Source organism: Hesperophylax consimilis, chromosome 25 (assembly GCF_061612785.1).
Source record: "Hesperophylax consimilis isolate HC1 chromosome 25, BYU_Hcon_1.0, whole genome shotgun sequence".
In the NCBI taxonomy this organism is placed as follows: Eukaryota; Metazoa; Arthropoda; class Insecta; order Trichoptera; family Limnephilidae; genus Hesperophylax; species Hesperophylax consimilis.
This window is the reverse complement of record NC_142860.1, coordinates 9111013-9134972: the sequence shown is the minus strand read 5'-3', so window position 1 is coordinate 9134972 and position 23960 is coordinate 9111013. Positions and strand designations below refer to the sequence as shown.

The 23960-nt window shown below is 36.2% G+C and overlaps 1 protein-coding gene across 1 annotated transcript; it reads left to right on the top strand.

The window, feature by feature from the left end:
- The first annotated feature begins 2420 nt into the window (after window positions 1-2420).
- LOC149411502 (tubulin alpha chain-like) lies at window positions 2421-17364 on the top strand. The gene is made up of 5 exons (XM_089646646.1): window positions 2421-2426; window positions 3736-3949; window positions 15134-15306; window positions 16181-16309; window positions 16582-17364. Exons 1-5 carry the CDS (start codon window positions 2421-2423, stop codon window positions 17362-17364), a joined length of 1305 nt encoding a protein of 434 aa, XP_089502772.1.
- Window positions 17365-23960: the final 6596 nt, after the last annotated feature.

The window sequence follows — 23960 nt, the reverse complement described above, 5'->3', positions numbered from 1 at the left end:
TCCTCCCATCAGGGTTACAAGGTTATGCGAGAGTTATACGCCCCTGGGCGAGTGACTGGATCACCGAACCGCTGGCAAAGCAGATACGGGGAGGCATAAATAAACCACTCTCTAGATCGATATCTTCGGGCTTTTTGTATGGCGCCATTTTGTCACCCCCTTAACCACAGACGACCACAGATAAAACGGTCGTATGGTCCAGACAGGTAAATATATTGTGGACCATAAATAAATCTCAAGGCCATTTAAAAAAGTGCAAACATCGACAATATGACTGCACCCAGCTAACATCGTTCATTCACTAGCCCAAAAAAATTATGTTTTAAAAATAAAAATATTGGAATGCAGTTAAAGGAAAATAAAAAAAACCCACAGCTATGCACACATAAAAATACTTTTTATTTTCAAAAAGACAATGGACAGTAATACAAAACAGGGTAAGTACAACCGATGTATTGAGCATTGATTTATCATTGAAGTAGAAGATAATACTAATATATCTAAACAAAACATGAAACAGAACAAGACACAGAAAAATAAAAAGTAACGGTCTCAACTAGGAATCAAACCCAGTCTTACTGCAACAACTTAATAGGATTTAATTTGACCTTGCACAAAAATACAAGAATATATACACAAAATACATATTCAACAAATTTAAGTGTTAATTATTATTGCTACAGCACTAGAAGTTATTCAAATTCTCCTGCAAGGGTTTCATATAATTTCCACAGCTTTGTCGTCAGCAAACATCATGGAAAATGCTGGTTAAATCTGAATACTTACATGATGCAATTCTGGAGAGGTTTAAATGACCTTGTTTGATGTAATCGTGGCTTTTTTAGCAGTTTTAGCATCCTAATACGTGGTATAGTATCGCGTCGGAATACGGTTAGGTCTGAAAGGGAAAATTGATTAAATTATTAGCCAATGAAGTACATTCAGGAATTAAGAACATTGTATCAAAGAACGAGAGGTTAGTACCTGTATTTAAGAACGGGTTCGGGTCCTTCTTTCAGTTGTTGGAGATAGACAGGATATTATATGACTGGAAGATTAAGCGTTGCCAAGCATTCTTTTTTAATCCCAAAAGTACCGTATTTTTGCTTTCAATTGCGAAATGACACACACAAACAAACGTATTTCTTGCTAGCACCGGATTATCGAATCCGTCTGAGCAACCTTTAACACAACACGGCATTAATTAATCACCTTGAAGAATTCTAGCACGCAACATTATTTTTAGATGGGTTAGACGATTTTCAAAATTCAAAATATTTACGCTAAAAACTTGACTGACAACTGACTTCGACTTCCGAAATGGCGTCTTGGAAATTACCGTTAATTTTTATCGCAGCATAACATATGCTTAGCTTCTCTTTCTGTTACACAAGTCGCTATGGTAGAGAGCGAGAGATCAAACTACAATTTTTGCTCTGAGCCAATGAGATCTGAGCTTTCAGCCACAACAGCTTTGTCTATAAGAATTTGGGTATTGAATAACTCCTCCCATCAGGGTTACAAGGTCATGCGAGAGTTATACGCCCCTGCGGGGAGGTAGTGCCCATAAACAAAAACTGTCTTTCCTTCCTCAAAAAATATTGCCAAAGTTAAAAAAAAAACACCATAGACAAAATAAACCCCAATTAAGCAAGAACTACACTTGTCACAAAATATTTATGTGACAATGGCAGAAGTCGGGAACGCCCGAGGAAGACATTGCATGATCAAATGAATCAGATACTTGATTCGAGAGTATGAATTAGACGATGTATGAATGTAAATGAGGCAAGGAGTGTGTGCCAAGACCGAGTTGTTTGGCGGGCCGTCTTCTCTGCCTACCCCTGCGAAGAAACGGTGTGATGGCTAGTTAGTTAGTTTACGCAAGTATTTATTTATTAGTCTAAAACCAGAAATTAATTAATTCCTCGAAGCAGTACCTACCTACCAATAGTAGATAGGACACCAATGAAAACGCATAATTTCGAATGAATTTTTAAATGCATATAAAATGACAGCAAAACAAAATCATTTTTGGTTCATTAGGAAGATATTAATAGTTATAACGTTATTTTTGATTTTATTGTGTTGCTAAATTTTTGGAGTTTTTTTTGTAAATTAATTCAGTGGAATAATGGTAATAAAATAGTTCTGTAAATATTTGGAATCGCTGGACACGGATTATACGAAATATTTTTAAATAAAACCTTCTGATTTACCTTAATTACTATAAAAGCAATCTGACTGCATTTGGGATATTTTTAATCTTAGCATTTTAATTTTTAATTACGTAAATCAAAAATTCACTTTCGTTGTATGGGATGACAGCTGGAATGATTTCTGTTGATGACATTTTCTCTTGTAGGTATTTCTGATATGAGTGGCTATGTAAAAAGTAATGTCAGATTCCTTTTATAGTAATGAAGGTAATTCAGAAGGTTTTAAATAAAAATATTTCATATAATCCTTGTCCAGCGATTCCGAATAATTACCATTAGTTCAATATATGCTATTATTTATTTGCTTGTAGTTTGAATCTAGAAAAGTGGGTTCCCCACAAAGATATTAGAAGAACGAGATGTGCTATAAGCAGTTCATACTGTGTGGAATTGTTGTGCCCAGTGTCGCCGGTTTTGTTCACCAATACTACTGCACACCTTCGCTTACGCCAAGGTATCCGCACTAATACAGAGAACAGATTTCTGTGCGTACACGTCCCGATAGTATTCAAAGTACCCTAATTAGGTAGTACTCCGCCTACGGTCCGGCGGACAACGTAGCATATCTCGTTCTTCTAATATCTTTGGTTCCCCAGATTATATAAATATTGAACTTGTGGAAGAATTTTCAATTACTGTAAATATTGGTTATCTGGGTAATTATTCTTAATCGTCGAGCACGGATAATACGAAATATTTTTTAGTAAAACCTTCTGATTTACCTTAATTACTATAAAAGGAAACTGACATTACTTTTTAGCAAATTTAACGTTATTTGTAAAACGCATTAACTTTATAGCTCGCCATAATTTACAATAAAAACACACATTAATTTGTTTTTGACCTTTTTATTTTTTGAACCAAGGGCTACCCACGGGAGCAACTAGCTCACTGTTGGCAAACATTTTTATGAATAACAATATTTAAATGTAATTATAAAAAAATAAGATTATTAATTATAATTCTTTACTTTTAAATAATGTTCTTGCGTGGAAAGGATATGTACACGATATTTTTTTTATTTGGATAGGAACAGAGCGACAACTGACTTTATTCTTATAAATTCATTCCATACAAACATCCAATTCACTTTAGAGATAGACACTAATGCATCGATTAATTTTCTAGATTTAACACTAACTTCTAACATAGACAGATATAATTGTACATAACACGTCAAATCATCCGATATACACACACATTTTGCCTATCGTTCAATGGGTGACCGGATAAATAATCACAATGATAATTCATCACATCTTTAAAAAGTTATATAAAGTCATGCAAAGTGACAAAACAAAAACTTTATTAACTGGGTTAAGTAGGTTAGGTAAGGTTAGGTTAGGTTTAATTTTTTTTCATCGTTTCTACTGACTTTTTATCACTTTTTAAAAGTGTGTTGAATTGTCACTGTGTTTAGTTATCATTGAACCCGAACTAAACTTATTATTATTCTGGTTCTATTCAAGTTCTGTTCAAGTTGAAAATCATCATCTACTTGTAAACATATTTTCAGAGGGAATGCATATTAATACACATCGGGAAGGCCGGCGTGCTAACGGGCGACGCGTGCTGGCGGCAATACTGCCGCGAGCACGGTGTGTCCAGTGACGGGCAGGACCAGACCCCGGCCCAGAGCAGCCGCTGCAGGGAGGCCTTCTTTTCGGAGACCAGCGTCGGCCGCCTTGTTCCCCGCACCATCATGGTGGACTTAGAGCCAACCGTCATCGGTTAGTCATCTGCCATCTGCCCACTTGTATCGTTCTGTCGCACCCCCCCGCATTCCAAATTTATAATTATATTTGGCTAATTTATGTAGCGCCGTTTTCGTGAGAAATCACCTCAAAGGCGCTGTACAAATATATTTCTTAAATAGTTAATACTAGAACTACTGACTTAAAACAAGTGACTTACCTCTAAGACTTATACCTAGTGACTTACGACTAAGGCCTATAACTACTTAACGACCTATATATTTGCATAATATGTAGGAAATTACACAACTAAAATTAATATTAACAGTCTAATTTTACTAGCGCCGGAAGAAGAAGGAAGTTTACTATATAGGGTGTCTTTATAATTACTTTTTATTGTTAGCTGAATATATCTATTAAATTAATTAAATAATATCAACAATTAAACCCATTGACTTTTTATGTAGGCGTAATGAGTAAGATCAAGAAAGGGACGCTTAGATGGTTTGGGCATGTAGAGCGAATGAGCGAAGAAAGGAGTGTAAGGAGAATATACGATGCAAATGTGAATGGTAGCAGAAGTCGGGGACGCCCGAGGAAGACATGGCACGACCAAGTGAATCAGATACTTGAGTCGGGCCATGTTACTGTTTTTTGTTTATTATGTTAGCTAATACTATCAGATATCTGAAGTAAATAGTTTAGACGTAGTAAAATATGATATAGGAGACATGCAGAAGAATATTATCATTCCTGACAATGATTATTGTGTTTGAAGTGTGTTATTATAGCCTTCTTATAACTATATTCCGTGCAGTTGAACACATCTACTACTTCTGAGAAAACATTGCAAACTGCATGCAATCTAGGTATAAGCGAGGATCTAAATGACTCAGTCCTTATATATTTTTTGCAATTAAAGAGAGTTTTGGATCGACTACTTCATATAGGTATATGGAATGTAATTAGACTCAATAATTCAGGGCTGTCTATAATTCAATTAACAATTTTATAAATAAAAATCAAATCGGAAACAAGCCTTCTATCTGAGAGTTTTATTAAGTTTAGTTCTTTCATCAAGTGATTTTAGTTTATTGTTTCAATTGGTAGACCGAATTTATAATTAATGAATCTTAGGAATTTATGCTGAATTTTTTCAATGGAGTCAGAGTGGATTTTGAAGTGAAGGGACCAGATAGAAGAATTATATTCGACTTGACTACGAACCAAAGAAGAATATAAGATTTTTAATGTTGAAATATTAAGAAAGTCTTTGCCATTTCCAAAAATGAAACCAAGCATTTTTAATCCTTCGTTGGTAACTGAATTTATGTGTGAAAGGAAGTTAAATTTTGAATCGAAAATCACGCCAAGATCATTAATTTCACTGACAGAGATGAAGGGAACATCATTTATTTTATATTGGTAGTTAAAAGGTTGAGCTATTCTGAAAAATCTTATCATGTGGCATTTATTAATGTTAAGATAAAGTTTGCACCAATCTTGTAAATTGTTTAAATCTATTTGAATGTGAATACACTCAAATATTGTTTTTATATTTTTAAATAATTTTTAATCATCGGCGAAAAGCAAGACTTCAAAATTATTATCGAAAGCAGTGACAATATCGTTTATAAAAAGTAAAAAAAAGTATTGGGCCTAAATGCGACCCTTGGGGTACACCGCTAGTGGCCATGAATTTGTGTGATAAGTTAGAGTTGTTTATTACTTGTAGAATTCTATTAGTTCTTTATCCATTCCAATAGTTTATCCTTTGTTAAAGTTTATTGAGGAGAATTTTGAGGTTAACTTTTAAAAGTAACTGTCAAAAGCTTTTACAAAGTCTGTATACATATATTGAGTCGACTTGGGTTTTAGGGTTTTTAGGGTTTTAGCCACAGAGGAAGGAAGAGAGTGGAGGTGGTCATAGAAACTTTTTCTACGACAATTTTGTCGCCAGTTTGCGGTAAGAAGTAAGGTGCGGGCTGTGATGTTTTGGACACTCACATAAAATAAACGAACGTGCTCAAAAAAAAATTTTAGTTTAGACAACGACGGGAGATTTATGGACAGACAGGCCTGGAGTAAACACATTCACACGGGACAGGGCGCAGGGACGGGCAGTCAGGTTTGGAACTTGAGTGCGTTGACAGCTCCATGAAATCGATACAAATGAGAAGTGTTGTGTGAAATTGCAGTGAATTAGTGGATCCAGATGGTGTTAATAGTATTGTGGAATTTTGAACTAAAGTGAAAGATTATTGATCCGGTGCTTGTGTGAAGTGAAAGTGGTTCGACTCAGTGAGAAAACAATTAATAATAATGACAATAATAATAATTGGATAATTTGTAGAGCGCCGTTTTGTAAAAACCCACCTCAGGGGCGCCCGGTGTTGTGCAATCGCGATTGTGTTATAAAGTTGTGTTGATTTAAATGTGTAGTTCAAACTAAATTACTTGTCTTAAAAACATGAAAATAATAATAATAATGATCGCGTTTTTAAAACAGAGTGACCGTATATAAAGGCAGCAAGTTTTAATCGGGCTAGGTTATTGATTTGGCGAGATGGCATTCTATCCACGGAGACCGAAAAACCAGAGAATCAAATAGATTATTAACTGTGGGTTCGAATCCTAACAGATTAGGGAGGTACAATTTTATTTACAGGAATATTTAATTACCCTTTTATAAGCGTAGGGAGGAGGTCGAAAATTAAAGTGATTTAGCTATATAGTGTAACCAGGTAAGCTTCACGCTGAGAATGAGAGGTGGCTAACTGGGTGAGTTTTTATATTATTTATTAAATTTCAGAGGACCTTTTTAAAAGACGGATACAACCGAGGTACAGGAACTAAGTTTACGACACCTGCCGCCCAAATAATGTTATCATTAACAGGGATGTGCTAGGCGAACCGTCGAGCAGCTGTGAGCGAGAGACGAGTCAACGACCTTTTCATATATAGGACAAGACGCAGGTACAGTCAGTCAAAGGGGAAGTTTTGCTAGCGTATGCCGTCCCGAATTGAAAGCGATCGGATGCAACCAGACGGAACAAAATGAAAACTTTTCTTCTGTATTTGACTTTCTAATTTAATACTTTTCATCTATTATTTGACTTTCTAAGTTACGAATTGGGATGCACAAAAACAAATCTAAAGTCGAAAGAGGGAGATGGTAATCTCCGAAATAAAACTACCAACCGAACAACTTTTCTCAACAGGTACCTTTCGAGAGGTAGGCAGCCTCTTTAAATTAAATGCAAAAAATCAAACCAATTATCCGTTTATACCTTACCTGAGAGGATAGGTATTCAGTAGGAGTTACCCATACCTAATACACGAGGATGCTAGTAACCTCATAAAATAAATACTGGAACCAAATATTAAAATACAGACAGTCCTCATCCCAAATTTGGCATATCGAGTAGACCTTACATATATCTCACATGATAATTGGCTGAATGGGTAGGCACACAACCTATCGTTAATAAGCGGGCAAAATGTCGACAAGATCGTCGTGTGGTATCTATGTATTGACCTAGAAAGGGATGTAAATCCCCGACGACGTGGGAGTTACAACGTTTTCTAGAGGTGGCACGTAACTTAGGACCTTACGTGTCACATTTTCGCGACTAGATTCGTGATAAAGGGATGTTATGGTTTTCCCCTTCTACACTCAGTAAAGTAGTTTATCCTGGAGGTGTTTGAGATTGGGGCAATTCTGAAATTGGTGAAGAGACCTGGTTTTCTTTATTGTGGCGTGAAGGTTGCCGATTTGGAACAAGGGGAGACCCGGCCGGTTGTGATATCCAGACACGCAGATATCGATTGCCTTGTTCGAATTATCATCCATCAGTTTTGTTTGGTAAGCGGAGGAGCCAGTCTTAACTTGAAAAAAATTCATTTCCTTTCCTCTCCTTCCCCTCCCAAAATATATACATGGATGGCGCCGACAACTAACACCATAAATTTATCGTATGTATATCACATATATAAAATCTAACACTTTATTATACTCACACAACCCTATGACAGGTAGAATCACGTAGCTAGTTGGGGGAGCAGGCGACTTAGAAGATAGGGTTTATAAAATGGTTTTAAAACACAGCGGTAATGGATTCAACTCACTCTATCTCAAAAGAACCGAGGGGTACCACACATACATACATAACTAGGATTCTAAACCGAGAAACAAAAAACCAACACAACGTTCGGTGAAACCTTTTTATACTTACCCGTCACGTGAAATGAGTACGTTCAAGGTCGTACGTCACGTAGACAATCTAGGATGTACACACTTGAAGGGGTGTGTAATAAATAGAGGAGCAAAGGCTTATAAAGACCACAGGGAGGATATTCCTACCCCGGATATACATAACCAAAGCCTTATGGAAAAGTTACCTATGGGACTTAAAGGAAAATTTATCGTAGAAAGAAGAGAAGAAGGAGAAGTTTGAAGTAGAAAGGGCAGATCATTACAGGGCGGGAAGTATGGGTGGGATTTGAAATGGACACACCCATCCATCTAGCCAGAATCGGGTAAAATCCCCAGTTTTAACCACTTAACACTATTATTTCTTATATTATTTAATTTTTGTAAATTAATTACAAGGGTTTTTAATGACAATATATCTAATATCACATATTAATAATAATAATAAATTCTTTATTCCAGGATGTGGGGAGGTTAGTGCAATCCCACACATCCCATAGCTTTATTTTATTTTATTAAATAAAATACACAACAACAAAAATAAGCATTGGAGTCAGTGGCCAGGGACCCCTTCATGAAGTCATGGAGGAATGATTTTTTTAAGAACTATCAAAAATATTTTTGATGCTAAAATCTGTTTGAACTTTATTACAAAAATATGTATAAAATTACAGACTGATGGAAAAAATGCAAGAACCCGTTGGATAACAATACAACGTTTCAGAAATTATAAAGTTAAAAAAAAGTTACTCTCCTCTAAATAGTATAAGTTTGGTCAATGTTTGTCTTGTCGTTGCGGTCATGTTTTCAAAAATAGCTAAATATTTTAGTCGTATGTCGCAATATTTTTCAGAAATTGATTTGGCTAACAGAAAAATGTGATTGTCTATTGGCTGTTGTTCGTACATGTGAGAGTAAAATTTTAACGTGAAAAAAACGAACGGAGTTTGGGGGAGTATTTTTTTCCATCGCTCTTCCCTGAGATTTAGCCACCTGCCGTAAAATGAGTTCCTTAGCTTTAATATTCACTGATGATAATGTATCCCCATACGATTCCAAAAGCATTTTTTTTTAAGAGTATTCAGTGGTGACTGAATGCTGGATATCTGGAAAGAATGATTAAATCAAATTACTTCTTTACTGCTGAGAACACAATTAATATTATCATTATTAAATATTGTTTCTAAACTTCCACGAAGTCACCGATAAAGTGTATCAGAATCGTTTCTGGTGATATTTGATCATCACTCAGATAAAACATAAAACTAAAAAAGTTTATAACGTGAATGCTATACAAAACACGGCTGTAATAAAAAATATACCATACCTCCAGTTTCAAACGCCTTACTTTAGTCTGTAAATTCCTTATTGTCAAAGACTTTTTTTTGTCATTAAATTTTAAACGTTTAACTTCTTTCCTCAGTTTCTGTTTTCTTGTGGTATCTTGCTGTTCTAACGAAAGTGGTTCCTACAAGAACAAAAAAATCAAAACTAAGTCTTCAACAAATTCCATAATCCATGGCACTAAACATTTTTATTTTAACATATACGGAGAATATAGAACATTTTACAAACCTGATTTCCCAAGAGCAAATTTATCTCTACATTTGCACCTACTTCAGAAAACTCGGGCTCAGAGTTCAGCGTCTGCATTGGTTCTAAAGAAAGAGGTTCCTACAAAAAACGAATTATATATTATGATAGTACTACAATTTGTGGTGATTACAATCTGCCACATTATGATTGGTGTAATATGAATTCTGTCAATTCTTGTTCTAATGTCAATATTCGTGTTATTAGAGATATGGCACTGTTCTTAGGTCTAACACAGTGTAATAATGTTCTTAATATAGGAGGTCGTACGTTGGATTTGGCACTGTCAAATGTGTCTGACATCTGTGTTGTGAGAAGTACCGAAATTCTATTACCTGTCGATGTTTACCATCCACCACTAGAAATATGCATGTCCAATCTTAAACCAATTCCTATCGTAAAAAAGGTAGTAGAAACTCGAAATTTCAAAAAAGCTGACTATGTTAAAATTTCAAATTTCCTTAAACAGACTGACTGGTCATTCTTTGATAGCGACGATGATATTAATGTACACCTTAAAAATTTTTACTTCATCGTTAATTCTGCAATTGAACAATTTGTTCCTTTAACGACTTACAGAGAAACTCTATACCCAAAATGGTTCTCAAAAGACCTGATAGACTTAATTTACCTCAAAAAATTATCTCATAAGAGATTCAAACAAAGTCGCCTGGCCATCGATTATACTGCGTTTCAAAAATTGAGGGCAGAGTGCAATAAGCTCTCCGCAAAATGTTACAAAAATTACATTAGTGATGTCGAAGGCTCTATCATGGACGACTCAAATTTCTTTTGGAAATATGTTAAATCCCAAAAAGAAAATGGTACTTACATACCTAGTAGTGTGTCATTCGATTCTAAATTATCCCAAAATCTTCAGGAAACTGTTAATCTTTTTGCTGATTTTTTTAGCGGCGTTTACATTAATGCAAGTGAAGACAGCAATATTTCGTGCTTTGATTTGGTTGAAACTCTTGATATATCTGACTGTAATGTAACCATAGACGATATTATATCTAAGCTGAAGAGTCTAGATTCCCGAAAATCCGCAGGACCTGATAATGTTCCGCCCAGGTTTTTAGTAAATTGTATGCATACATTGTCATATCCTATTCATAAGTTATTTACAAAGTCACTCTCATCAGGTGTATTCCCGGACCTTTGGAAGTTTAGTCTTTTAACGCCCATTTTCAAAAAAGGTAATAAGAGCGAAGTAACAAATTATAGGCCAATATGTATAATGTCTACTTTACCCAAACTTTTTGAAAGCCTAGTACTAGATAAGTTGATATCCCGAATCAATCGAACCATCTCTCCCCTTCAACATGGATTCATTAAAGGTAGATCTACTCTTACCAATTTGATATTGTACACGAATGATATTGTTAATGCCCTTAATGCATCACATCAAACTGATTCCATATATACTGACTTCAGTAAGGCATTTGATAAAGTAAACCACAAAATATTATTACGTAAACTAAAATTGTTGGGAATAAGAGGGAGCATGTTGGAATGGTTTAAGAGTTATCTATTAGGAAGGTACTTAGCAGTCAAGATAGATTCGTTTACTTCTTATACATTTGCTGCCTCGAGCGGAGTACCACAGGGATCTCACTTGGGCCCAATATTATTTTGTTTGTTTATCAATGATATTGTTAATATTTTTACTAATGTTAAAGTCCTGTTATTTGCCGACGATCTGAAGATATACAGAATAATCAAAGACGATGACGATCGCGCAATTTTGCAGTTGAACCTTAATAAACTATGTGCGTGGTGTTCTGTCAATGATTTGCAACTAAATTTAGGTAAATGCCAGATTATCAGTTTTTACAAAGGCAAAAATCCACTTAATTTTTCCTATTTTATGAATGGTGCTAATCTTCTTCGTGTATCACAGATTCGTGATCTTGGTGTTATATTCCACGAGAGTCTACAGTTTAACGAACACATCGATGAAATAACAAGCGATGCGATGAGAATACTAGGTTTTATTTTGAGAATGGGAGCAAATTTTAAAAGTATGTCAACATTAAAACATCTGTATTGCTCGTTAGTACGAAGCAAATTAGAATACAATTCCACCGTATGGTCACCGTACTACAAGGTCCATTCTCAATCATTAGAAAAGGTACAAAATAAATTCCTTCGGTACATTAATTTTAAAATGAAAATTCCAATCGAATTTATAAATTACAATAACTTGCTTGCTGAAACTAAACTTCTTAAATTATCTGATAGAAGAGTGTTAATTGATTTGCTATTTTTATTCAAAATTATTAAATCTTTAATTGACAGCCCTAATTTGTTGGAACTTATTTGCATTAATGTTCCTGCTAGGCAAACTCGCAGTAAAGATACTTTTAAATTTAACAAGAACCTCAACACTAATTATTCTATTTTTTCACCAATTCCTAGAATTCACAACCTTGCGAATAAATACTGTGAACTTATAGATATGTTTGGTTTTGACAATTTTGTGAGCTTTAAAAGGCAACTTATTTCGATTCTATCGGCTAATAATTAACTTTTATAGCTTTAATAATTTTATTACATCTTCTCCCATTCGAAACCTTTCAAGTAAATTATATCCATATTTGTTTGTTTTTTATTTGCTCTACTATACACTTATAATTGTATGCATATACCTACTAACTACTTTTTATACATAACACTATGTTCCATCTCAGATCTTATTATTTCTTATTCATGTCGATATTGCTAAATTCTATTAGTTTTTGCTTTTTACAGGTGCAACTCTTATTTTGTTATTTTTTTTTTTTTTTTTTTTAAATCTCTGTTATAATGTTCATTACCTCACGAGTAAGTTACACTCTAATTTATATTGGTTTATCGATTTGTTAAACTCACAATTAATACTGGGTTTAAACACACCCACTTACTTACTTTTTATGTTGAACTTTCTTTTACTTACTATTTCATGCTTGGGTATATTTTATATTGAATCCATCTTATTAGTGTTTTGCTAATTTGCACAAAATTTTATTATATGTGTTGCTTTCTTACAATTAACTCCATTTATCTTCTTATGTTCAATTATTGTAATCAATGTAAATGTATATTTTCATGTAAAAGCCCATTAGGGCGTAAATAAAATAATAAATAAATAAATAAATAATATACGTTATCCTACGAATAAGCTATCAAGAGTATGGTGACATACTCCCGTATTATTGTAATAAAATTGTTTAACCTATTTTTATAATACTTTTAATGAAACACACCTTATTTTCCAAGTACAAATCAGGGATAGTTCCAGGTCGCAGTTTTCTATTTCCGTTTTTGGTGGTATAAAAGTCGTCATCTTTAAAGTGGTTAGAGCAAATTTTTTAACATTTTGTTGGATTCCAACCATCTTTATCTACAAGCTTCTTCCACTGCTCTCTTACCACTGAATCCACCGGAAACCTGTTAAAATCAAAATATCAATAATATACCTGCAGCAAAAAATGGCCATAACTGGATTATACCTACTCTTTGGAATAAGAACGTCCCATCTCACAAATCAATGCTGTGCGATTGTAAGCTCTAAAGTAAGTTTCTTCAAAGCCCAGTATCGCATAACTTTGCCATCATCTATTCCGTCAAGTCGGCTACCTGTGACAGAAGCGTGCGGAAAACGAGCAATTTATTATAAAAAAACAACAGTTAAAATACTTACAGGTGAAAAGTAATGCCATCTGTAGTTTTTAACTGTTTTTCTGAACGGTTTTTACATAACTTCACACTGCACTTCATCGCTTAAAAGTAACAAAAGCACTATACAGATTATAAAGGAAACGTCTGCTCAAGCCGAGCGGTGAAATTATACTGGCCTAGTAAGCCCGGTAAGCCGCGCCCATTCCACGCCCATTTGGGCTTAGTTCATCTTGTTTGATGCGCTGGGGCTTAGTTGCCCTAGTGCCAGCTCCACTGTCTTCCTTCCTCCGTGGTTTTAGCTATAAATTGTTCATACAAAGAGAGATTTGATAGAGTGGATCTACCATGTTGATTTGGTACAAAGATTTTATTGATATGTACGTAGATTTTATCAAGGATAAGTTTTTCAAATAATTTGGGAATAGTTGAAAGCATGCAAATGGGTCGATAATTTGTGACATCGTGAATATCTCCTTTTTTAATACAGGTGATAGATAACATTTTTTTCATAGATCAGGGAGTTTTTTGATCGGTTAAATAATTTACATAGTGTTTTGGCAAGTATTGATGCACAGTTAATTAGAAAAGCTGGATTAATTTTATCAGGACTAGTTTTTTTCTTTATATCGAGTGATTTTATTTTGTTTATAACATCAGGAACATTAATATGTAAAGCAGGAATGTGGATTGACACATTTGGATGAAAGGGTGGAATTTGATCGTATGGAATGTCTGTATCGTATATACTTTTGAAGAAATCGGCAAACAAATTAACAATATCTTTAGTATCACTACTACTTTTCCCCTGGAAATGCATGTAAGTGGGTAGGCTGGGTTTGTTTTTTCTTTTTGAATTTATGTGTTTAAAAAGTTTTTGGTATCTGAATGGACTTTTTTTATATTAAGCATGTATGTTTTATATAATTTATTGGCGAGAATTTTACAGTCAGTTTTGTATTTATGAAATATTTTGTAGTTATAGAGTTGCTCTCTTTGAAAAGTGTTATCATTATTAAACCATTTAGGAAAAGTTGATGTCTTGATTTGAGTTGAGGAAACGTGTTTATTGATATCCGTGTTGATGATGGAGTAAAAAGATTCTAGAGTGTGATTGACATTTGTGTTTTTGTCTAAAAAAGACCAGTCTGCACTTTCTATTATAATCAGTGGATAATCTGCTTTTGCAAAGAGATATGAATAATTAAGAACAATGTTACAGGAAGTTTTAAGAAAATTGTTCACAATGGTGATGCTTAAGGGAGGATGGTGGAAATCTGTGGAGAGAAGGGTGTCTATTGATTTACTTAATTTTGCTGAAGGATCGCTACTAAATGCGAGGTCTACCAGGTGGTGATTTGAATTAAATAAGTTATTAATTTGGTTAAGACCAAGGAAATTGGACATATTAATAATTTTACGAGCATTAGCTGATGTATTTAAAAGGACTGTTTGTTTATTACATAGTGTAGTCCAGTCTACATTTGGAAGATTGTAATCACCGATTAGCAGCATTCTTGCTTCCGGATATTTGGGTTTGAGGGCCTCTACGTCTTCAATGTGGTTTTCGTAAATTTGTGTAATTGATCCGGGTGGAATATAAACATATCCAAGAATAATTTTCCCAGTTCGAAATCCCCGCCGTTGGCTGCTGGCCGTTGGGACGCAGACTGCCTCTTTCCGGAAGAGCGAACCAAGTTACTATGGTGCCAATATTTAATCAAATAGCTATAATTTTTTCTTTGCACTTGCAGACAAAGTGCGTTGGAGCGAAAACGGTAACCTTTACCACCCAGAACAGATGATCGCTGGCAAAGAAGACCCGGCTCACATCTTCGCTCGGGGAATGTATTCTGCCGGCTGGGAAATCATCGATCCTCTGATGGACGGAATTAGGAAATTAGCAGATAACTGTTCCAGCTTGCAGGTCTAGTTCTCATTATGTATTTATATAACATCACACAAGAGATGCCAGAAGCAAGTGTGCAAGGACTCTTTCATTATTATTATTATAAATGAGCAGGCAGCATTTTGCTGACGCGCTCGTATCTCAATTCACAAAAAAGTAATTGAGTTGTTTTAAATTTAAAATAAGATAATCCTTTCTTCTCTCTAAATAAGAATCCAATCATGTTTTAAATTGGTTTATAACAATTGCATGGATGATATATGTTGTGAAAATTTATTACACGCATCTATAACTCTATTTGCAATGAAGTAGTTGATATGTCCTCTTTGGTCTATAAAGGAAGTGTTTCCCATGCATCCACTACTCTATTTGCAATGACGTCGTTGATATGTACTATTTGGTAGACGAAGGAAGTGTTTCTAATGCAGAAGGTGTTTTATTATTCGAGTGTCCACCGAATTTTACATTTTTGTTGATGGTGAAGATTTGTTGGATGCCAGGGCAAACATAATGTCCAGATAAAATTTTGAAAGACTCAAATCAAGTGACCCCTTTGTCGGCTTTTTTTAACGTTTGTAATCTTAGCTCCTTGAGTATAGTTTCGGTCTATTGCCGGTCTTTCAAAGTTCAAAATCAAAGCTGAAATTTTTTTGAAACTTCTCTGTACTCTTTCTAATAGACTCCATATTTTGAAAGCATGTTCTAGGAGAGGTCGCCTAATGTTTTGTATATTTTTAACATCAATTCCGGTGTTAGGTGAAGGAAGAATTTCCTGAATAAATATGTTACCGAATTGGCTCTTTTGAGAATCCCAGCGATATGCGTTCTGTTTCACCTGCTGACCTGGTGGTAGGGAATAGGCATCCGAATAATGTCAAACAATATGTTTTAGGGCTTTCTTGTGTTCCATTCGTTGGGAGGCGGCACCGGTTCAGGCCTGACAACACTCTTCCTCAATACCCTATACGATGAATTCAAACAGAAGAGCACAATGGAAATATCTATTTATCCATCGCCAAAGGTATGATTGTTGATTACAAATAAAGATTTACCTCAGTGAGACTTCCTCCGTCAAGAGCCAGTTATTCCACAGAATTTGAACATATCAACGTTAATTTTTAAGTTTTGGGAAAGTTCTATCCATGTTCCATATTAAACTTTTATTGGCTAGTTGTTTCAAATAACTAAAACGGTAACAGAACTTTGACTTTAAAATTTGGTTAATTGTTCAAATTATGTGTAAAAAACTGGCCCTAAGACATTTAAGGCGATTAAATAAACACATTTTTTTAGGTTTCTTCTTGCGTGATAGAGCCATATAACTCGGTCCTGTCTACCCACGGCTGTTTGGAATATTCTGATTGCTCCTTCATGATAGATAATGAAGCCATCTATGGCATTTGTCAGAAGAATCTAGAGATAGAGCAGCCGACCTACAGTAACCTCAACAGGGTGATCAGCTTAGTTGTGTCATCCATCACGTCTACCTTGAGGTTCGAGGGAACCATTAACGCATACTTGTCCGACTTCCAGACCCTCGTACCGTTCCCCCGGATTCACTTCCCCATAGCGGCGCACGCGCCCATCATGTATTGGAATCGATTGGAGGATTTCACCGTTCGGGAGATAACCAAGCAGCTGTTCGAGCCCGAAAGTCAGATGGTCGTGTGCAATCCAAACGCCGGCAAGTACATGGCCTGCTGTTTGTTGTACCACGGGGATGTAATGCCTACAGACGTGAACGCCGCTCTCGCCAACTTAAAGAAATCCAAGATCAAGTTCGTGGACTGGTACCCAGTGGGGTTCAAGGTCGCCATCAACAACTCCACACCAGCAGAGGTGGCCGGGCTTGGCCTGGCGAGCGCTCAGCGCACCTCCACGCTGCTGGCTAACACCACGGCCATCCGTCCCTTGTGGGAGGCTTTGGACAGGAAGTTTGATCTGCTTTTCTCTAAGAAAGCCTTCGTCTACTGGTACACCGGGGAAGGAATGGAGGAGGAAGATTTCAAAGAAGCCCGTTACGATTTGGCAACCCTGGAAATGGATTATCGTGAACTTGAGTCGGAAGATACATAATATTTTTTTATGTATTTTTTGTTTTTATGTATGAAAACGTATTTAATTTTTTTTAATCATTTTTTTAGTGGTATTAAATTCAAATACATACTTATAATTAACTATTTTAAAAAAATTTAAGTGTCGTTGAAGCATTGTTATTTTGTTTAACCTAACAATTTTTTATTTTTATTTTTTTTATTTATTTAGAAAAAAAAGTTAATATTCACAAGAGACAAAAATATATTACATTTCATATCAGACATCACTTTTTTTGGTTACCCAATTTGTAGAGAAACATTCTCGGGTCAAACTGGGGAACTAGTCTATGTGCTTATAGATAATAATATGTATAGTTTTTTTTCCTATTATTTCTGGCTTTCACCCTTCAAGGGTGTTCTTAGCCATCATTTAAAATTATTGAGAAATGAAAGGTGAATTTAAATATTAATTTTATTTAAATAGGCAAATTTCAAAATTATAATGAAAATTGGAGTCGAGTTCAGACTTAGAAGAGATGAGATGTTGAATGGAGGGGAGGCAATTTTAGATAAGGCTTGATAGAAGAGAGGATATTTGTTTAGAGAGGGACAACCAAAAAATATGTGATCTAAAGTTCCCACTTCTAGACCACAGAATGTACAATCTGGGGAGTCAACGACGTGAATTTTAAAAAGATGGGAAGGAACGGAACAATGTCTGATCCTCATTCGAATGAGTGAAGAAATTTCTTTTTTGGAAAAATGAGGGAATTGCTGAAACCACGGTTTTGATGGAATAGTCCTTTGTATTGAGGCATAGCAGGCTCCCTTGGATTGACTAGCAATGTGCCAATACTCCGACCAAACATTGCGGGATCTATCTTTGATGATGGAAAAAATGTCAGATAGGGGAATGTGGTTTACGAGGGTAACAACAGGGTTGGACGCTCCTTGATTTGCCAAGGCATCCGCAATATCATTACCCATGATACCGACATGTCCAGGAATCCAAATCAGAGTTACAGTTTTACCAGAGCTTTGAATGGAGGCTATCATCTCTCGAATAAGGCATACAAAGTGATCATCAGGATGAAGAAGAGGACTGGATTTAAGTTTTTGGAGGGAACTGAGAGAGTCAGAGAGAACGAGGGAATGTTCAAAATTATTTTTGATTATATGTTTGAGAGATTCTATTATTGCAATGCACTCGGCTGAAAATATTGAAAATTGATTTGAAATTGAATGAAATATTCTGTCATTAGAATTATTGTGGTAAACGTTAATACCTATACCACAGTTGGGAGAGTCGGGAGATTTGGATCCATCAGTAAATAAAAGAGAAAAGTTGGGCCATTTAGATGAAATAATGTCATTGAACATATTATTGACAGTTCGGGCCGGGAGATTGGAATGACTTTTAAGGATTCCGATCCCTTCTAATATTGTTGGGGATAGGGTGACGTGACTATATTTTAATTTGTATAAGGGAAGTAGATCATTTTGGATGATGTGAAGCTCTGAGAGAGACTTAAAATTTTTACAGATGTCAGGAAGAGGTTTAGTTGAAGCTCTGATTGTAGATGAATGGGTTGAGTCAATGAACAACGAGACGCTGGGGATAACCTGATGACATTTAGAATTTAAACATTTAAGAACAAATTTGTCAGCAAATAGTTGACGCCTTAAATAAAGAGGAGGATCAGAACATTCTACTTGAAGGGAATTGATGGGTGACGATTGCATCGCTCCAGTTATAATTCGCAAAGATTTATATTGAATTTTGTCTAATTTATCAAGTACATTTTTTGAGGCAGTACTAAAAAGTGGGCAGGCATAATCGAGATGGCTTCGAATAAGTGCGTTGTAAAGCAATTTAATGCAAGTAGGGTGAGCTCCCCACCAAACGCCAGATAATGATCTGATGATATTTAAATTTTTTTCGCATTTAGTAACTAAATTATTAATATGGGAAGACCATTTAAGTTTCCTATCAAATGTTACTCCCAAAAATTTTACTTCAGAAGCGTTGGGGATTGGAGAATTTTTAAATAAAATTTGAACGGGGGGGTTTTTATGGCGGTTTGAGAAGGTGACACACTGAGTCTTTTGGATTGAAAGTTCAAGACCATTTAACATGAGCCATGTGCAAAGGGCATTCATGGCTTCGTTAAGATATTTGACGGCGAGAGGGATGATTTTGGATGATAAGAAGAAAGCTATGTCATCTGCGAACTCAATAACTTTTACTTGTGGGGGAATAGCGACATGCATATCATATGTGTATATATTATACAGTAAGGGGGACAATTCATCGCCTTGTGGTAAACCCTTCCAAATAGACCTACTTTGAGGAAAAATATCTGGAAGTTCAATAAAAAATTTTCTATCTAGAAATAGATTAATAATAGATTGGACAAACATGGGGGGAAGGCCAAGGCCTAGAAGTTTTTTTTTCAAGATTGGGATGGAAACATTGTCAAAGGCGCCTTCTATATTGCTGTGATCGGTTATAAACCCATCGGGACTTGAACCCGAGTTATAAATTGGCTAGCTCAGTGAAAGGGTAAGCAGATGAGATTCGGATACTATCAGGGGTGAGGACTTCTTCATTCATCAGTTCGTCCATCGGTCAGGGAGGTTGGAAAGGCCATCACAATAATAACACATGAGTAAGAGGCACAAGGTATATTAATCATCTTCTAAAGAATCACAGGGTTAAATTGGATCTCTACTCTCTTCTCTCTCTGTGACGACCGGATGACACGAGGATTTCACATGTATTAATGATTTGAACACAAGAAAGAGGTGTAATGGAAGCTTACAGGTTTCCAGGTTCTGATGGTGGGTAGCGGCATGGCGTGTCGAGCCGTAGATGTACTGCGTCTCCGGGGTACGCAACGGTCAATCGTTATTGCGTCACACTTGGAATTTACCGGAAGCAAGGCTCCGACGGTGAAACTGGAGTGGAGATGACGGCACATGTTTGTGACCTGGGTGCGCGATATTAATTATAAACTAGAACAAGATCACGTCTGTTTCTAATAATGCATAATTTGCGCGGCAAACAATGCGAGCGTTGCTGAATTTGCTCTGCTGGCGGCCACGCTGTTGAGGTGACCGGGGTCAAAATTAGACTGATTTCGCGGCGGGAAGCGATGGGTCTAGGGCCTTGGACACTGTGGGTGGTCCGTCACGTACGCCGTGACCGTTTGCATGGGGAAAGTGGGGTTAAAGTGAGCATCCTTTTTATGTAGGGTGACTTCATTACGTAACAATATCTATAAAGACGGCAAGACAAACTTCCTGTTTAGAAATTGATAAATTAATATCAGTACTGATGATGGCAAGGTTATCTTGAGTAGATTTTTTTTTCCTAAATCCAAATTGAGATGGAGAGAGAAGCTGTTTACTCTCGACAAAAAATTCTAATCGATTTTTAGTTAATTTTTCATAAAGTTTACTGAGGGTGGATGAAAGAGCGATTGGCCTGTAGTTGGATCCAGAATTTGGTGATTTGTTTGTTTTTAAAATAGGGATGATTATTTGACAACTCCAGTCATCAGGCATTATACCAGTCTGGAAGATTTTATTTAAGATGCTTAAGAAGTGGTTTAGAACATTATCATTACTATTTTTGATTATGCTGTAAGGTATACCATCTCTGCCTGGAGATGAGTCCTTGACTGTTGATAAACAATTTTTTAGCTCAATTAAGGTGAACGGAGAGTCTAGCCAATGATTAGACATAGGAGTATTATAGATGGGCGTTATTTCATCTAAGTTAGGTACAGAAGGGGGGGAATTTTGTCCAAAAATTCATCGATCCATTTAGAATGAGACGCTCGAGGAGATGGTGAACTGAAGGAGGATCTAAATCTTCGGATCATAGACCAAACTTCCAAAATTGGAATGTTCGGAGATACTGAACTGCAGAAGTTGTACCACCCGGATCTTTTTTCGACCTCAATACCCTTTTGGCATTGGATTCAGCGTTTTTGTATATAAGATAGTTCTCCATAGTCAAATTGTAACGATAGGAAAGAGATTTAGCTTTCCGAATTCTTACTACTTTGGAACATTCCTCATCCCACCAGGGAGTAGAAGGGAGTTTTTTGAGAGATTTAGTTTTAGGGGGAGGATTTGATTTATTTATTGCAGTTATGAGCATTGATTTGAAGTTATTATAATCATCTTTGACGGAAAATATATCGGTGGCGGGTGAATTTAATAGGAACTTGTCCATATGAGAGTTAAATTCATCCCATTTGGTGTGTTTCGTTTTAATTTTTGTCGAAATATGAGACTTGTCTGATTGGAAAGAAGTTTGATAAGTAATGGTGATCGGGAAATGATCACTGGAGCAAGGGTCGGGGGACACCACCCACGAGGAGAGAGAAGCCAGACTAGTAGAACATATCGATAGATCCACTGCACTGGGGTTTGTGCTGGGGCGTGAGATCCTAGTAGGAGATCCGTCATTCAAAAGGAAAAGGTTGGATTGATCTAGGAAATCCATCACACTTCGACCATCTCGGTCGGAGAAAGCAGAACCCCAGACGGGGGAATGGGCATTAAAATCGCCTAATATAAAGAAAGGAGGGCTTAGTTGACTTACAATTTGCAACCAAGTTTGTTTATTGAAGTGGGCTGTTGGGGGAAGATAGACTGAAATAAAGGATGTGTCTTTTATTTTAGCTGCAACCATTTGGAAGTCAGCATTGGGGGGTTTGATATTATTTATTGGGGAAAATAATATGGATTTCTTAATAAAAAGGGCAGCACCGCCGCCCGAACCTTCCGGGCGGTCGTCGCGGAGACAGGAATACCCTCCCACATTAAAGTGGGTGGATGGAGTAAACCAAGTCTCCGAGATAGCAGCCAAAGAAATAATGTTGGAATTTAATAGGTTAAGGAGATCAGATTTGTTAGAAATAGCACTTCGGCTATTCCACTGAAGTATTCTGACATCCTGAAGAGTCATTTTGGATAAATGATTTTAATGTGGAAATAATAGTAGCAGCGTTGGACGGTAGATTAGTTTGAGAAGAAATAAGGTCAATTAGAAGCATAATAAGAGTTTGGATAAATGAAGAATTGTCTTGGGAGAGTTTTTCAGAAAGTTTAAGAGAGTTCATTGAGGACGGATTATAATTATTTGCACACCCATTTGTGGCATTTGAAAGAGATGAACCATTGGGATTTAAGAGCAGTGAGTTGTGTTGTTGCTGATCGTATCCAGGAGCCGGTTTAGAGATAGCGTTTTTGTATGTGAATTTAGTTGAACGAGAAGAAGTTGTTGTAGTGGAGGGAAGAGGGTTGGATGAGGAGTTGCTGGATAAAGCCTCAGCAAATGATTTTTTGACAGGCGGGAATAGTTTAGAAGCTTGCAGAAAAGACAAGTTCTGAGAGGCCATAGAAATTTTAATATTTTTTTGGCGAGATTGTTCTGGGCAAGATGTGTTGATAGCTGTATGTGAGCCTGAGCAGTTAAAACATTTAGGTGAGGAGGAAGGACATTGGTCAGCTGCGTGGTTTTCTCCACATTTAAAACATCTGGGTTGAGATCTGCATGCAGCTTTAGTATGACCAAAACGGCAGCAATTGAAACATTGAGTGGTGGGATAAGTATACATTTCAACTGGTAATGAGTTGAAGAATAAATATATATGGGAGGGAAGAGATTGACCTTCAAAGGTGATAACGACAGATTGGGAGGGCTTCCAGGAAATTATACCCTCAGAGGAGTCCTTGTAATTTAGCCTCCTGGCTTTTATGGGATTGCCAATGTGTTGGGGGGTTGAAAGTGAAGACAGAATTTCTTCGATGGACAGATCGGTCGAGATACCTCTGACCAGGCCCATGCGAGTGACATTGAAAGTAGGGATATATGCCTTAAACTTTGAATTAGATGAAATGAAGATATTTTTGATGAAACTGTTGGCAGCTGACCCTGAGAGGAATTCGACGGAGATTCGAAAGCGACCATCGGCTTTAACACCTCCAGGCTTGATTGAAAGATTCTTGCTATTTGATAGGAATTTGCCAAATTCAAGAGGGTGGATGGTTTTTCCTTGCTCTGTTTTTTGGGCGTATACTATGAATGGGCCACAGGAATGAGGAGAATAAAAGTTTGTTGGAGGAAGTTGAGAAAGTGCTGGTGGGGACTGTGAAGTCGAAGGCGAGTCAAGTTTTATTGGGGAAGAAGTAGTAAATTTCCTTTTTTGGTAGAAGTCAAAATGACAGAATCACTGTCAGAAATTTCTACATTTTCCCCGTCTGAGGGGTCCGGAGAGGGATCTGGGGGCTTTGTAGGGGGTCCAGGAGGGAAATCTTCCTCCATTATTCACAACAGTAAACAACTACAATAATAGTATGAAAAATGACAGAAGTAAAAAAGTTTATAAATATCTGGAAATCAGCAGCGAAAAGTGACTCCTGGAAGATCAGAAGGGAAAAGAAACCTCAAGGCACAACACACTACACTTTTTTTTTGGCCAGAAAACAAAATAGAATGGTAAAAAAATAATTTTAGATAGAGCAAAACAAAACAACTGATGACAGCCAAATGTTATTGTTGTAATCCTTTTTAAGAGTTAAAAAGTAACAAAATTAAACATACAATAAATACATCTGACT